This window comes from Rhinopithecus roxellana, chromosome 19 (assembly GCF_007565055.1).
Source record: "Rhinopithecus roxellana isolate Shanxi Qingling chromosome 19, ASM756505v1, whole genome shotgun sequence".
Lineage (NCBI taxonomy): Eukaryota > Metazoa > Chordata > Mammalia > Primates > Cercopithecidae > Rhinopithecus > Rhinopithecus roxellana.
The window spans coordinates 4,491,463-4,508,845 of NC_044567.1; the positions used below are offsets into that span (position 1 = coordinate 4,491,463).

The following is a 17,383-nucleotide window of genomic DNA, read 5'->3' on the forward strand; positions in this document are numbered from 1 at the left end:
CACAGTATGTCCTAGGCCATATACACCTAGCCTATGTGGTATACCCTGTTGCTCCTAGGCTGTAAAGTACCTACAGCATGTTACTATACTGAATACCATAGGCAATTATAACACAGTGGTATTTGTATACATAAACATTTCTAAATATAGAAAAGGTACAGTAAAAATACGGTATTAAAGATGCTCCACCAGCCGATTGATATGCCTACAATCCCAGCACTTTGGGAGGCCGAGGCAGGTGGATTGCTTGAACCCAGGAGTTCAAGACCAGCCTAGGCATCATGCCAAAACCTCGTCTCTATAAGAAGTACAAAACTTAGCTAGGTGTGGTGGCATGCACCTGTAGTCCCAGCTACTTGGGAGGCTGAGGTAGGAGGATCACTTGAGCCTGGGAGGTCGAGGCTGCAGTGAGCTGTGATTGGGCCACTGCACTCCAGTCTGGGCAACAGCAAAGTGCTGTCTCAAAAGAAAATAAGGGGCTACACCTGAATGCAGCTTATAGGACTGGAAGTTGTTCTAGTTGAGTGAGTGGTGAGTGAATATGAAGGCCTAAGACATTACTGTATACTACCGTAGACGTTATAAATACTTTACACTTAGGCAACACTAAATTTATAAAAATAATTTTTCTTTCTTGAATAATAAATTAACCTTAGCTTACTGTAACCTTTTAAATTTACTTTTATTAACTTTTTGATTTTTTTCGATTCTTTTTTTTTTTTTTTGAGATGGAGTTTCGCTCTTGTTGCCCAGGCTGGAGTACAGTGGTACAGTCTCGGCTCACCACAACCTCTGCCTCCCGGGTTCAAGTGATTCTCCTGCCTCAGCCTCCTGAGTAGCTGGGATTACAGGCATGCGCCAGCACAGCTGGCTAATTTTGTATTTTTTTTCTTTTTTTTTTTTTTAAAGACAGGGTCTTGCTCTGTCTCTCAAGCTAGATTGCAGTGGTGCGATCTTGGCTTCATTGCAACCTCCGCCTCCTGGGTTCAAGTGATTCTCCTGTCTCAGCCTCCCAAGTAGCTGGGATTACAGGTGCATGCCACCATGCCCAGCTAATTTTTGTGTTTTTAGTAGAGACAGGGTTTCACCATGTTGGCCAAGCTAGTCTCGAACTCCTAACCTCAGGTGATGCGCCCGCCTTGGCCTCCTAAAGTGCTGGGATTACAGGTGTGAGCCACTGCACCCAACCTAATTTTGTATTTTTAGTAGAGATGGGGTTTCTCCGTGGTGGTCAGGTTGGTCTTGAACTCTGAACTTCAGGTGATTTCCCCCCCCCACCCCCAGCCTTGGCCTCTCAAAGTGCTGGGATTACAGGTGTGAGCCACTGCGCCCAGCCTGGATATTTTTAAATTGAGGTTAATTGAATGGGTATAATGGTCTTAAGTTTGTCAGTGATTATTTAGTAGTGATCTTGAACATGTTTCAATTTCTTTCTTTGTTTCTCCTTAATTCATCTGTTTATTATAATTTGTAATTTTTCTTATAAATTAGAATGATTAAGTATATCTCAGAATAAAAGACCAGTTTTGGCCAGGTGTGATGATTCACATCTGTAATCCCAGCACCTTGGGAGGCCAAGGCAGGCGGATTGCTTGAGCCTGGGACTTTGAGACCAGCCTGGGCAACATGGTGAAACCCCATCTCTACAAAAATTGCAAGAAATTATGGGCCGGGTGCAGTTGCTCATGCCAATAATCCCAGCACTTTGGGAGGCCGAGGCAGTGGATCACCTGAGGTCAGGAGTTCAAGACCAACCTGGTCAACATGGTGAAATCCCATCTCTACTAAAAGTACAAAAATTAGCCGGGTATGGTGGTGCATTCCTGTAATCTCAGCTACTCAGGCACCTAAAGCAGGAGAATTGCTTGACCCTGGGAGGCAGAGGTTGCAGTGAATTTAGATCATGCCACTGCACTCCAGCCTGAGCAACAGAGCAAGGCTCCATCTTAAAAAAAAAAAAAAAAAAATTAGCCAGGTGTTGTGGTGTGCACCTGTAGTCCCAGCTACTCAGGAGGCTGAGGAGGGAAGATCACCTGAGTCTGGGAGGTCGAGGCTGCAGTGAGCTGTGATTATGCCACTGCACTCTAGCCTGGGTGACGAAGTAAGACCCTATCTCAAAAAATACCAGCTTTTATGATAGAATTTACTTAGTTGCAGAAGAGGGCTGGCAAGGGGAATGTTAATTTGGCCCACTGTTTCCTAAACCTGAAAGAACCAAAGAATTAGCAGTGTAGTGTCAAAAGTTAAATAAAATTTTGCTTTGTTTAGGAAAATAAAAATATAAACATTTTAGATTATCATTGTTTATCTTCTAGAGGATCTCTGGGAAAGTTTAGAAAATGCAAGTGGTAAACCTATAGCAGCTGTGATGAATACCTGGACCAAACAAATGGGATTTCCCCTCATTTATGTGGAAGCTGAACAGGTAAACATTTAAAGTCTTTCCATTTGTCTGATACTGTATTAAATGAAATTCAGTACAATGTATCAAGTTTGCTTTTCTGTACTGTAAGTTTTCTAGTGACATTTAAACCAGCGCCGTTACTCTTTTCTCAGTAATTTTACTGCCTGCATCATTAAAGTTATCCATACTTAAGATAGAAAATAAAATGTTACCTGCTTTTCTTGTCTCCAGGGAAAATACTGTAAATTTTTGATACAATTCTAAAACCACCAAATATGGTTTATTCTAGAAATGCAAGGTTGGTTTAACATTTTTTTAAAAATTAGGCTGGGCGTGGTGGCTTATGCCTGTAATCCCAGCACTTTGGGAGGCCGAGGCGGGTGGATCACTTGAGGTCGGGAGTTTGAGACCAGCTCGGCCAATGTAGTGAAACCCTGTCTCTACTAAAAATACAAAAATTAGCTGGGCTTGGTGACACACGCCTGAAATCCCAGCTACTTGGGAGGCTTAGGCAGGAGAATTGCTTGAGCCCAAGAGGTGGAAGTTGCGGTGAGCCGAGATTGTGCCACTGCACTCCAGCCTGGGCAACAGAGTGAGACTCAGTCTCAAAAAAAAAAAAAATCAATATATTGATTTATAATCACTACATTAACAGAATCAAATGCAAATAGCACATCATCACTGATTAGATGTAGAAAAAACATTTGGTAAAATGTCATACCCACTTATAATATCAATTGTGTAAAGTAGATTTTTAATGTTGGTTGGACAGCAGTGTGATTTTGATTAGAATTGCAATTCATTAATTGGACTGTCATCTGAATTCAGAGAGGAGTACTTCGGTATGAGTTATACTTCAAAAGGACTGAGAATTACACATCATCCTTTAATGCCTACCAAAAAGTGATCTTAACTCAGCTTCATTAAATGAAATTGTTCTCTTCAATTTCGTTGCCATGGTTTTGTGAGCTGCATGGGGAATTCCTGTTCATTTTTAGGGAAGTGGATTCATAGTTCTTTTTTAGTATGTGTTTTTTCTTGTGGTCCTACATTGTCCACAAAGCTAAGGATTTTATTATTATTATTTTTATACTTTAAAAAATTGAGAGGAGGTCTCACTATATCACCCAGCCTGGTCTGCAACCCCTGGGCTCAAGTGATCCTTCCATCCCTGCCTCCCAAAAGTACTGGGATTACAGGTGTGAGCCACTGCCCACCCAGCCAAAGCTAAGTATGTTTTACAAATAATTTCTCAATGTGGCACTCTAAGTTATAAATTTGCTTTTCTGCACTTTTGTATTCTAGGTGACATTTAAACCAATTCTTGCACTCAAAATGCTCCCAAATTTACATGGAACATTTTCATATGTAAGCTTGCAGATTACCCTTTCAGAGCCAAATCTTAACTTTAAACATGATTGGATTTTACACTAAAGTGTGCACATTGGAGGACCTCTCAGTTAGATTGGCTGCAATAACTTGGAAAGGCAATTAGGGAAAGCAATTGATGGATGATGTTTGGTGGAAAAGAATACCTGTAAGTTTAGTGACCTACCATTGTGACCATTCTATTTCTTTGCAGTCTTTTTTCTGCACTTGGGACTAGTCTGTTATAGGAGATGACTAATTGAATTTGATGTTGACACTGCATATAGACTGACTCTTTTAAGAATATTAACATACAAAAATTATTGTTGCTTTTCACCTCTGGGCATTTCATTCCCTCAAAACTATTAAACTATTGGCTGGGCCAGGCACAGTGGCTCACACCTGTACTTACAATACTGGGAGGCCAAGGTGGGAGGATTGCTTGAGCTCAGGAGTTCAAGACAAGCCTGGGCAACATAGTGAGACCTCATCTCTACTAAAAGTAAAAAAAACTAGCTGGGCACGGTGGCACGTGCCTATAGTCCCAGCTGCTTGGGAGGCTGAGTTGGGAGGATCGCTTGAGCACAGGAGGCGTTAAAGCTGCAGTGAGCTGTGATGGCAGCACTGCAGTCCAAGCTGGGCAACAGAGCAAAACCAAGTATTAAAAAACAAACAAACAAACTATTGGCCAGTTGCAGTGGCTCATATTTGTAATCCCAGCACTTTGGGAGGATCACTTGTGTTCTGCAGTTTGAGACCAGCCTGGGTAACATGGCAAGACACTGTCTCTACCAAAACAAAAAAACAAACCCAAAACTATTGAAATGTTAATGATTACACATAAAGCAGATTATTAATCCGTAATTTTTTTCTTAAAGCAGAACACACTTTTAAGAAATAATAGTTTATCCGTTAGAACAGAGAACACTAATGCCACACTTCTAAGTGTTACTGAAACTCTTTCCATCCAGGGGCTTTCAAGGTCTGGTTTTCTTTGTTTTGTTGTTTTTTGTCTACAGGCACAGCCGAACTCCTCCTCCATTTTGCATTGTAATAAAAGGCCAATGGCCTGGTGCAGTGGCTCAAACTTATACTCCTAGTACTTTAGGAGGCCGAGGCAGGAGGATTGCTTGAACCTAGTAGTTTGAGATCATCCTGGGCAATATTATAGTGAGACCCTGTCTCTAAAAAACTAAAAATAAATTTAAAATATATTAATTAAATTAAAGGCCTGTCTGTTGCTCTTAATTTTTTTTTTTTTTTTTTTTTTTGAGACGGAGTCTCACTATGTCGCCCGGGCTGGAGTGTGGTGGCACGATCTCGGCTCACTGCAAGCTCCACCTCCTGGGTTCACGCCATTCTCCTGCCTCAACCTCCCGAGTAGCTGGGACTACCACCGTGCCTGGCTAATTTTTTGTATTTTTTTATTAGAGACGGGGTTTCACAGTGTTAGCCAGGATGGTCTCAATCTCCTGACCTTGTGATCCACCCACCTGGCCTCCCAAAGTGCTAGGATTACAGGTGTGAGCCACCGTGTCCGGCCAACTCTTAATTCTTTTAAGAATAGGAGAGCTGTGTAACATATCTTGATTATGATCTGTTTCTCACTTTACATTCCCCGAATTTAAATATTTTTGCTCTAATTCTGAATCAATGTAAAAGCTTTCAACTTTTTCAAGGAAATCTGTGTGATATATAACTGATTATATATATAATTAGTATCTAGTGTTAACGTTCATTAATAGTTTCCCTATGGCATCAAAGTGGCCATTGCTTTCTCACTTAAATTTTTTCTTAGTTTTTCAATTCTATTTCTTGTAGTAAGTTTGTCCATGTAGCTCATTAGCCCAATTTTACATTTGATTTAGGTGATCTTAAGTCTGTTTTATCTTGTGTTATTTGAAATCCAGGATGTGGTAACTAATAAATGACACAAATGACTGCATATTGTTGAAGTATTTTGTAAACATATGTACTCACCATTGTTGTCTCTGGCGTTTTAGTTATTTGGACTTTTCTCTGTAGTATTACCGTCTTCATCACAATTGCACTTTGTATACTCATGAGACATTTGGTTGTGCTAGTTCCAGCATTTGTCACAGAAATGTTGTCTCCCTCCTCTTCAAAAACAAAAACAAAAACCCCAAATGGTGTCAGTACTATTACAACCTTTGTTTTGCTTCTTTAGGTAGAAGATGACAGATTATTGAGGTTGTCCCAAAAGAAGTTCTGTGCCGGTGGATCATATGTTGGTAAGTAAATGGCTGTAAGTGGGATATGATTGATGAATTTGGATATTAATTAATACCAGTAGTATTCCAACTAATAGGAAATTTTTCTTTCTTTTTTTTTTTTTGAGACGGAGTCTGGCTCTGTCGCCCGGGCTGGAGTGCGGTGGCCGGATCTCAGCTCACTGCAAGCTCCGCCTCCCAGGTTTACACCATTATCCTGCCTCCGCCTCCCAAGTAGCTGGGACTACAGGCGCCCGCCTCGTGGCCCGGCTAGTTTTTTGTATTCTTTAGTAGAGACGGGGTTTCACCGTATTAGCCAGGGTGGTCTCGATCTCCTGACCTTGTGATCCGCCCGTCTCGGCCTCCCAAAGTGCTAGGATTACAGGCTTGAGCCACCACGCCCGGCCAATTTTTCTTTTTTTTTGAGAAGGAGTCTCACTCTGTCGCCCAGGCTGGAGTGCCATGGCGTGATCTTGGCTCACTGCAACCTCCACCTCCTGGGTTCAAGCAATTCTCCTGCCTCAGCCTCCCTAGTAGGTGGGATTTCAGGCGTCTGCCATCACGCCCGGGTAATTTTTGTATTTTAGTAGAGACAGGGTTTCACCATGTTGGTTAGGGTGGTCTTGAACTCCTGACTTGAAGTGATCCACCCACCTCAGCTTCCCAAAGTGCTGAGATTACAGGCGTGAGCCACTGTGCCCAGCTGAAAATTTTTAAGTTTTAATATAATTAAATAAAAGCAAGATGATGATATTAGAACAAAAAATGAAATTTAGGGCCAGGCACAGTGGCTCACGCCTGTAATCCCAGCACTTTGGGAGGCTGAGACGGCAGATCGCCAGAGGTCAGGGGTTCGAGACCAGCCTGGCCAACATGGTGAAACTGTGTCTCTACTAAAAATACAAAACAGCCGGGCGTGGTGGCAGGCACCTGTAGTCCCAGCAACTCAGGAGGCTGAGGCAGGAGAATCGCTTGAACCTGGGAGGTGGAGGTTGCAGTGAGCCGAGATTATGCCACTGCATTCCAGCCTGGGCAACAGAGTGAGACTCCATCTCAAAATAAATAAATAAATAAATAATTAAAAATAAAAATAAATTTAGGGGCTGAGAGCAGGCTGGACAAAATGGCGAAACCCTGTCTCTAAAAAAAAAAAAAAAAAAAAACCGGGTGCAGTGGCTCATGCCTGTAATCCTAGCACTTTGGGAGGCCAAAGTGGGCAGATCATCTGAGGTCAGGAGTTAAGACCAGCGTGGTCAACATGGTGAAACTCCGTCTCTATTAAAAATACAAAATTAGCCGGGCGCGGTGGCTCAAGCCTGTAATCCCAGCACTTTGGGAGGCCGAGACGGGCGGATCATGAGGTCAGGAGATCGAGACCATCCTGGCTAATACGGTGAAACCCCGTCTCTACTAAAAAATACAAAAAACTAGCCGGGCGAGGTGGCGGGCGCCTGTAGTCCCAGCTACTCGGGAGGCTGAGACAGGAGAATGGCGTGAACCCGGGAGGCGGAGCTTGCAGTGAGCTGAGAGCCGGCCACTGCACTCCAGCCTGGGCGGCAGAGCAAGACTCCGTCTCAAAAAAAAAAAAAAAAAAAATACAAAATTAGCCAGGCGTGGTGGCGCATGTCTGTAATCCCAGCTACTTGGGAGGCTGAGGCAGGAGAATCGCTTGAACCCAGGAGGCAGAGGTTGCAGTGAGTCAAGATTGAGGCGTTGTACTCCAGCCTGGGCAACAAGAGTGAAACTGTGTCTCAAAAAAAACAAGAAAAAAAGAGAGAAATCTTAGCTGGGCATAGTGGTGCACACCTATAGTCCTAGGTATTTGGGAGGCTGAGGGAGGCAGATTACTGGAGCCCCGGAGTTCAAGGCTGCAGTGAGCCATGATTGTGCCACTACAGTCCAGCCTGGGTGACAGAGTGAGACTCTGTCTCAAAATAAAAATAAGAAAAAAATTTAGGAAATAAAAAAGGAGATTCACAAGGTATTTGTAGTATTTAGTCACTTTCTTAGTTTTTGAAATTCCATGTTTCTGTGTGTTATTGGAGGCTGTGATGAATGAAGAAAGTTAGTAATACCCAGGAAGTGACGTCTCTAGCCTTAATCTTCCAAAAGAGGACTTTATGTGTCAGGGGTGAGGGCTAGGTGCGGGGGTAGGTAATTCTTTTTTTTTTTAACGCTTGGGCATAATAAGTAAGTGAGTAAAGTCCAGTGATTATTATATACCAGTCATTGTGCTACGTACTATGACTGGCTCTTATTTTACTCTCTCAGCTTCCTTATAAGGTAGGTCACATTATTTCTATTTTACAGATGAGGAAGCTGCGGCATAGCTTAGTTAAATTGCTCAAGGTCACCTATCTAAGAAGGTAAAGAGTGGGAATTCAAAATAGTTGGACTCCATGAACTTATGCTCTTAACTACCATTTTCATATATTTCCATATGTCATTAGATTCTTTTTACCTATAAAATTTTGCCCAGGAAATTAAGAGATTAGTTGAAAAAATCAAGAAGTAAAGTGTTTGTCTATACCTTTCTTGCTTCCTTTAAAACAACAGTTCTCAACAAAGGGGAGGTATATATGAGAATCATCAATGCCTTGTCATGTTCCACCCACTAAAAATCTGATAACATTCAACTCAGTTAAGACGTATGGCCTTCTGCCCTTAACCTTCCTTAGCAGTTAGAATTAGTTTTTTCTTTTTCTTTTTCTTTTTTTTTTGAGACATAGTCTCGCTCTATCTTTCAGGCTGGAGTGCAGTGGCGTGATCTCGGCTCACTGCAACCTCTGCCTCCCAGGTTCAAGCGATTCTCTGCCTCAGCCTCCCGAGTAGCTGGGATTATAGGCACCCACGACCACGCCCAGCTAATTTTTGTATTTTTAGTAGAGACGGGGTTTCACCATCTTGGCCAGGCTGATCTTGAGCTCTGACCTCGTGATCCACCCGCCTTGGCCTCCCAAAATGCTGAGATTACAGGCGTGAGCCACTGTGCCTGGCCTTTTTTTTTTTTTTTTTTTGGGTGAGACAGCGTCTTGCTTTGTCGCCCTGGCTGGAGTGCAGTGGTGCAACCTCGGCTCACTACAACCTCTGCCTCCCAGGTTCAAGCCATTCTCCTGCCTCAGCCTCCTGAATAGCTGGGATTACAGGCGCGTGCCACTACTGCCCGGCTTAGTTTTACATTTTTAATAGAGACAGGGTTTTGCCATGTTGGCCAGGCTAGTCTTGAACTCCTGACCTCTGGTGATCTGCCTGCCTCAGCCTCCTCCCAAAGTGCTGGGATTACAGGCGTGAGCCACCATGCCCAGCCTAGAGTTACCTTTTTTTTGAGACTGAGTCTTGCCCTGTTTCCCGGGCTGGAGTGCAATGGCGTAATCTTGGCTCACTACAACCTCCGCCTCCTGGGTTCAAGCGATTCTCCTGCGTCAGCCTCCCAAGTAGCTGAGATTAACAGGAACACGCCACCACAATCGGCTAATTTTTTGTGTCTTTAGTAGAGACAGGGTTTCACCATGTTGGCCAGGCTGGTCTTGAACTCCTGACTTCGAGATCCACCCACCTCAGCCTCCCAAAGTGTTGGGATTACAGGCGTGAGCCACTGTGCCCATCTATAGAATTATTCTTTTAATGAATATATCTAACAAGGCTGGGCACAGTGGTTCATGCCTGTAGTCTCAGTACATTGGGAGGCCAAGGTGGGCAGATTGCTTGAGCCCAGGAGTTTGAGACCAGCCTGGGCAACATGGCAAAACCTCATCTCAAAAAAATAAATAAATAAATAAAATTAGCTTGGCATGGTGTCATGCATCTGCAGTCCCTGCTACTTGGGAGCCTGAGTTGGAGAATTGCTTGAGCCCATGAGATGGAGGCTGCAGTGAGCCGTGATTGTGCCATTGCACTCTAGCCTGGGTGACAGGGCGAGACCCTGTCTGGGGGAAAAAAAATCATCTAACAAGCCAGATGACAGTTTTATTATCCAAATAAATCTGTACATGTCACAGTTGCTGTTTTCTGCCTCTTACCTATAATCTACATTGTAGTACTGACAGGTTTTTCTAATACTCTGTGACCAATAGAGGCAACATTAAAACTTGCAGTATCCCAATATTGGAGAAATTTTACTTTGTGGTTTAACCTGATAGCATAAAGCTATGTCATTTATTAAAGTAGCTCCATTTCCATTAATGTACTAGGCAAGGACTCTTTTTTGTTTGGCATCTTAATGCCAAGTCTGTTTTGCTGTCTGATAGACAGTGTTTCTGCCTTACAAAAGCTTTGGCTTTTAGATATGATTCCTCTGTGATGGAACATAACAGCTCCCAGGATGTATCCTGTCTATCACAACAATAAAAATCAACCCTTTGATATTTCAGCAGTGTGTATACCTGTTAAGGTCTGGACCTTAGAATTTGTTTTTAAATGATATATGAAGGCTGGACATAGTGGCTTACACCTGTAATCCCAGCACTTTGGGAGGCTGAGGTGGGTGGGTCCCTTGAGGCCAGGAGTTCGAGACCAGCCTGGCCAACATGGCAAAACCCCATCTCTACTAATAAAGTACAAAAAAAAAAAAATTATATGTTTTTGGGCATGGTGGCATGCACTTGTAGTCCCAGCTACTCAGGAGACTGAGGCACAAGAACCTCTTGAACCCGGGAGGTGGAGGTTGCAGTGAGCTGAGATCACGCCACCGCACTGCAGCCTGGGCGACAGAGCAAAACTCTGTCTCCAAAAAGAAAAAAATACATATACATATATAGTAATAAATGCTATGTGAGAGCCTTCACCTACTCACAATTTACTTTAACAGTAAAATTGCTATCTTTGCTCTGTAAGGGGAAAATGATAAATTAAGTTTAAGTCATTGCATTTGTGATTCTTCAAGTGAGTTAACTGCTTTCTTTTTTTAGACAACATGTTGTGATTTTGTTAGTAGATTATCCCTTCCTTTGCACTGATACTATTCAGGTTATCTGGAAGAGTTCATGTACCACTAAGAATGAACTACTGACTTAACAGTTAGGTTTAGGCTCCTGGTTAGAACAACACCACTCCTCTCTCCACCTTACCTTCTGTTTGTCCCAGTGCAAAATTTATTTGTTCTTCTCTTGCTTAGGTGAAGATTGTCCCCAGTGGATGGTCCCTATCACAATCTCTACTAGTGAAGACCCCAACCAGGCCAAACTAAAAATTCTAATGGACAAGCCAGAGATGAATGTGGTTTTGAAAAATGTCAAACCAGACCAATGGGTGAAGGTGAGTTCAGAATCTTACCTAAACAGATTTCTCTCACTTAATGTATACATCTTATGACTGGCTTTAAATTCTGCTTCAGTTTAGTAGTTTCAAAGAAAAAAAAAAAAACCTAAGCTTTCCTTTGTGAAATTTAGGACGAATTTTGAAATAGTATTGTCCAGACATTTGTCAGATGTTAGGGAAGGTAGTGGTAGTGAAGCAGATCCAAAGGCATAGGACTAAGGAGGAGAAAAAAAAAAAAAAGTAGATGGAGTGTAAGCTTATATGAACCAAAATATTTGTAGTCTCACACCTTCAAACTCTCCTGCCATTGTAATGAAAGGTTAACTTCAATGATGTGTTGTCACCATATGTGTAGTACTATAATCCAGTGAGAGCAGACATATATAATAATCGGTTTGTGTCACTGAAACGTAAAATTCCCTAGCTGGTATTTCAAAACCATTTCACAGAAATACCAATAACTAAGAATTATTTTTCATTATTCTGTACTCTGTACCTTTCATAATGAAAGTATTTACTACATACTCTTAATTATATGTTCCTAATAGGAATTACACATTGTATCAGACATTTGTGCTTTTTTGGAAAAAAAGCCAGCCAGGTGCAGTGGCTCATGCCTGTAATCGCACTTTGGGAGGCCAAGGCAGGCATCACAAGGTCAGGAGTTTGAGACCAGCCTGACCAACATGGTGAAACCCTGTCTCTACTAAAGATACGGAAAAAAATTAGCTAGTTGTGATGGCGTGTGCCTGTAATCCCAGCTAGTCAGGAGGCTGAGGCAGGAGAATTCGCTTGAACCCAGGAGGTGGAGGTTACAGTAAGCCGAGATCGCACCATTGCACTCCAGCCTGGATGACAGGGCGAGACTCCATCCCCACCCCCCCAAAAAAAGAAACCATTTTTCTGTTTATCAACTTTTTTTTTGAGTTGGGGGGTGTCACTATGTTGCAGGATTCAAACTCCTAGGCTCATGTGATCCTCCCACTTCAGGCTCCGGAGTAGCTGGGATTGTAGTCATGAGCCACCATGCCTGGCATTGTTTTACTTTTTTAAATATATATATATATATATTTTTTTTTTTTTTTTTTTTGAGACGGAGTCTTACTCTGTCGCCCAGGCTGGAGTGCAGTGGCCGGATCTTGGCTCACTGCAAGCTCCGCCTCCCGGGTTAACGCCATTCTCCTGCCTCTGCCTCCTGAGTAGCTGGGACTACAGGTGCCCGCTACCTCGCCCGGCTAGTTTTTTTGTATTTTTTAGTAGAGACGGGGTTTCACCGGGTTAGCCAGGATGGTCTCGATCTCCTGACCTCGTGATCTCCCCGTCTCGGCCTCCCAAAGTGCTGGGATTACAGGCTTGAGCCACCGCGCCCGGCCTAAATGTATATTTAAAATACACTCGCTGGAATATTACCATTTGAAATTATAATCTGGAAGATTATGTTGTAGCAATATGAAATATTTCTTATAAATGAGAAAAAAGTTATGTACACTGCAATTTTGATTAAGTTAAATAAAGGTAATTGATAAAGTGATAGTTGCATTAAAATTGTAGGGGTGGTTTTTAAAATATTTACATATAAATAGTAAAATATTTATATCTTACTGTTTTACCATTAAACTATTTTGAATGTAAATGTTCTCAAAAATATTTTTTGGCTATTGGTAAATAGCCTATAGAAAATAATGCAGTTGCCAGGCGCAGTGGCTCATGCCTGTAATCCCAGGGAGGCTGAGGCTGATGAATCACCTGAGGTCAGGAGTTCAAGACCAGCCTGGCCAACATGGTGAAACCCTGTCTCTCCTAAAAATACAAAATTAGCTGGGTGTGGTAGGTGGCGGGTACCTGTAATTCCAGCTGCTTGGGAGGCTGAGGCAGGAAAATCACTCGAACCTGGGAGGTGGAAGTTGCAGTAAGCTGAGATCACGCCACTCCCCTCCAGCCGGGGTGACAGAGCAAGACAAAAAAATAATAATAAAAGAGAATAATGCAGTCAGTAATTACCTCACGCCAAAAATCTTATGAAATTGCCTTTTAGGTCCATGTAATTCTTTAAAATTGGGATCTGAAAATTGTTATTCTGGGATCAGTCTCTGTGCTTATAAGATCAGTGTTTGTAAAGGGCTAAGCTTTCTTAGAGATTCCACTGTCCAAGTGTTTTCACATATATTAAGTATTTTCTGTAAACCTAAAATTGAGGTTAGAAACTTACCCACATTATTTTGTCCCTTCCATGTTCTTTCTACTGTCTCTCACTTTGGCCCCCAGAATTTCAAGTTTCCCTTTTTTGTCTGCGTATTCATTCTATCTTGATGTGTTGTTTTAATTCATTAGTTGGCATAGGTGGTCTTAATTGTTTTTCATCCAGATATATCTAAAACCAGAACTCCTTGTAAACATACAAAAGGTTGATTTAAAAAATTAATGGAGCTGTTTAATAGTACTTACTGGATATCTTTGCAGTTAAACTTAGGAACAGTTGGGTTTTATCGGACCCAGTACAGCTCTGCCATGCTGGAAAGTTTATTACCAGGCATTCGTGACCTTTCTCTGCCCCCTGTGGATCGACTTGGATTACAGAATGACCTCTTCTCCTTGGTAAGCATCTGTGACTTAAGTAATATGATGGATTTTGCTGATTAAAAGATTTTGTTTTTCCTGGAGTGTCTGAAACATAATTAGAAGAATATGGGTCTTCATGAAGGTTAAAAACACCTTTGGGACTAGAGCAAATGACTGATTTTTAATATGACAAGATTGAGGCTATATAATTTAAATCCCATTTCACTACTCCTGAGCCAGCTTTCTGAAACTCTTAATTAAACTATCGTTTGTAAGGCAAAAATTCTTTGCTTTTCAGTAGAAATAAATATGAGCCTTGAAGAAATGACCCTACTGATAGGTTTTTAAAATAATGAAGTCAGAGTGATTTTATGTTTTTCTAAATAGTGGTTGTACTTTGCTGGGAAAGCTAGAATTTTTAAACATTGTGTTATTTCAAATTATATCCCATTAGCTTTAGAATTATATTTATATTTGGCTTTCTTCCAGAAAGGATTTAAAGCAGCAGTTAGTATTATTTTCTTTATGACTTCAGCATAGGTTAGGTAATTTTCAGATATCTTTATGGTAAAATTGTCATATTCCTCCTAGTGTTCCTTTAAATTGGACTGGAAATTTTCCCTCCCCTCTGCAGTCATTGGTTTTGGATTCCGCCTTTGTGTAAACACAGATTAGCATTGATGCACAAAACCTCACATCTGCTGATCTAATTGCTGAGAGAGACCTGTCCCAGGAGAGTGAGCTGTTTGTGCAGCTGGCTGCTGTAACAGAAGTTCTTTTTCCTAACTCTGTTAGTTCTGAAAGGACTTTGAATTTGTAGTGCCTTCTAGTTTATGTTCTTTTAGAAATGAGTAAAGGAGAGGCTTAAGTTGACACAGTTTGCAGGTCTAGCTTTGAAAGAATGTCTGTCAAAAACGAAAGCTCAAACTATTTTTGCAGTTTTTCTGAAGGTATGAAAAATTTCAAAACAGTAACAAAACCAAGTCCCCAGAAACTGAGTAGAAATAGAAGTTAACTGGTTTGTTGTTGTTCTCAAATTGATGGGACTTTTAGTTTAATTTTTTAAAGTAGTTCTTGTATAAATAGCAAATGATTCATTCTAATTTTTCTGTAAAAAAAAGAAAAAAATAACAAAGGAGTAAAGAAGGAATGTTGTCTGAATAGGATTTTTATTCTAACAGTGTTCTGAGCTTATACAGTCCCATTTCCTTAAACCAAAGAAATTGCTAACAGTAGTTAATGCCAAAAATGCATGCTTATGTTTTTTGGTTTTGTTTGAAGACTAGGTTAATTTATGTTTTTTCCTATCCCAGGCTCGAGCTGGAATCATTAGCACTGTAGAGGTTCTAAAAGTCATGGAGGCTTTTGTGAATGAGCCCAATTATACTGTATGGAGCGACCTGAGCTGTAACCTGGGGATTCTCTCAACTCTCTTGTCCCACACAGACTTCTATGAGGAAATCCAGGAATTTGTGAAAGATGTCTTTTCACCTATAGGGGAGAGACTGGGCTGGGACCCCAAACCTGGAGAAGGTAATGCATATACTAAATGGAGAAAGAATTAGGCAGAAGTCGGTACTTTTTTATGTGGTTAACAATATAATTAATATCTTTATATCTACTGGATGTTACTATATATTCAGCAAGCCAGAAATTAAGACTTGAGTCTTTTAAGTCTGCTGGTGAAGTTACATGGGTTACCAACATAGAAACAGTAGTGGTTATGTGTGTTCATTGCTAAATATAATTTGTGCACATGGTGGAAATAAAAGTCTTTTGCAGAATTCCAAAGGCCTATTTTTAGTCAAGAAAAGCTAAAGGGAATTTTAGGTTGTTTTGTTTTATTTATTTATTTATTTTATTTTTTTTGAGACGGAGTTTCGCTCTTGTTGCCTAGGCTGTAATGCAATGACGCGATCTCGACTCACCGCAACCTCCACTTCCCGGGTTCAAGTGATTCTCCTGCCTCAGTCTCCCAAGTAGCTGGGATTACAGGCATGCACCACCACGCTCAGCTACTTTTGTATTTTTAGTAGAGATGAGGTTTCACCATGTTGGTTAGGCTGGTCTCAAATCCCCAATCTCAGGTGATCTGCCTGCCTGCGCCTCCCAAGTTTTATTTATTATTACCGTAAATACCAGGCACCTTTATGTATAACTTGTAAAGGTGCTGAGAGACATAGGGGTCAGCTTTTTCAATTAAGGAAATTATTTGCTTTCTACATGTGTTCTCTGCTCTGTGATTATTTCTGTAAGCATATATTTACTCTTTTTGCTCTCACTGAAATATTGGGAATGATTATTTAAAGGTTTTACATATCATTATTTTTTATCATCTGCTGATAACGAAAGGTGGTGTTTCCTCCTGATCAGTCTTGATCTGGAAGTCTTTTGTAATAAAAATAGTAGCAATACCTAGAGCTCTGTCTTGTCTTTTTTTTTTTTTTTTTTTTTTTTGGAGGTAGAGTTTCGCTCTTGTCACCCAGGCTGGAATGCAATGGCGCCATCTTGGCTCACTGCAACTTCTGCCTCCCGGGTTCAAGCGATTCTCCTGCCTCAGCCTCCCGAGTAGCATACCACCACGCTTGGCTAATTTTTGTATTTTTAGTAGAGACGAGGTTTCACTATTGGCCAGGCTGGTCTTGAACTCCGGACCTCAAGCGATCTGCTTGTCTTGGCTGCCCAAAGTGCTGTATTACAGGTGTGAGCCACTATACCTGGTCCCAGCTTCTACGTCTTTTCTTCATTGATTCAACAAATATTTATGTAGCTAGTAAATGCCATATACTATTCTAAGAGCTGGTGATGCAGCAGCAACCCAAATATTGCCTTATATGGCTTACATTCTAATAGGAGACATAGCAAATAATTAAACATATAATAGTCTAGGTGGCAGGAAGTATCATTAAGAAAAATAAAGGTGTCAGATAATAAGGAGTGCTGGGCCACTATTTTTTAGAGAGTGTTTGGGGAAACTGTCTCGAATAAGGTAATATTGAGCATAAACTGAGACATGAAGGAGAGAGTTATGAGGATACCTAGAAGAAAAGTGGTTCAGACAGAGGAAACAGCAAGTACAAAAGACCTGAGATGGGAGCATGCTTAGGGTGTTCGAGGAATAACAAGAAAGCTGCTGAGTTCAGGACAGGATTGAGTAGGAGAGGGCAATGGGAGACCTTTCTGATCCTATAGAACCTGTTTGTTACAGTGAGAAGTTTTTTGACTTTCACATTGAGTGATATGACACGCTAATTAGAGAGTTTTGGGCAGGGGAACTTGATTTGATTTACTCGGCTTTCTGAAGAACAGACTAAAAGAAGGTGAGAGGAGGCAGGGAGACCATTCAGAAGGCTATTTTAGCAATCCATTTGAGATGCTGGTTGCAACTAGAACTTAAAGGTGGTAAGTCTCTGTATATTTTGAAGGTGGAACTGAAACTATTGGTGAAGGATGGACTGTGTGGTGGAAAGAAAGAGAAGTGTCATCAAATTCTGGCCTGTAGAACTGGAAGAATGAAGTTGCCATGTACAGGGATAGGGGAGACTGCTCTAGAAACATTTTTTTC

At 41.3% G+C, this 17,383-nt stretch overlaps 1 protein-coding gene and 1 long non-coding RNA gene across 4 annotated transcripts in view; one reads left to right on the forward strand and one right to left on the reverse strand.

Moving 5' to 3' along the window:
- The window catches only part of NPEPPS (aminopeptidase puromycin sensitive), a 98,288-nt gene that overhangs the window by 65,054 nt on the left and 15,851 nt on the right, over positions 1 to 17,383 (forward strand). For all 3 annotated transcript variants that reach the window (XM_010379358.2, XM_010379359.2, XM_030923088.1), the window contains 5 exons: positions 2,316 to 2,425; positions 5,961 to 6,024; positions 11,117 to 11,256; positions 13,720 to 13,854; positions 15,132 to 15,351. In XM_010379358.2, coding sequence (XP_010377660.1) covers positions 2,316 to 2,425; positions 5,961 to 6,024; positions 11,117 to 11,256; positions 13,720 to 13,854; positions 15,132 to 15,351 — 669 coding nt within the window. The remainder of the gene's footprint in view (positions 1 to 2,315; positions 2,426 to 5,960; positions 6,025 to 11,116; positions 11,257 to 13,719; positions 13,855 to 15,131; positions 15,352 to 17,383) is intronic.
- The window catches only part of LOC115894788, a 58,168-nt gene that overhangs the window by 10,736 nt on the left and 30,049 nt on the right, over positions 1 to 17,383 (reverse strand). Inside the window, exons 3-4 of the long non-coding RNA XR_004054966.1 lie at positions 13,705 to 13,923; positions 5,753 to 5,892 (exon numbers count right to left, since the gene is read on the reverse strand). This is a non-coding gene — a long non-coding RNA (uncharacterized LOC115894788). The remainder of the gene's footprint in view (positions 1 to 5,752; positions 5,893 to 13,704; positions 13,924 to 17,383) is intronic.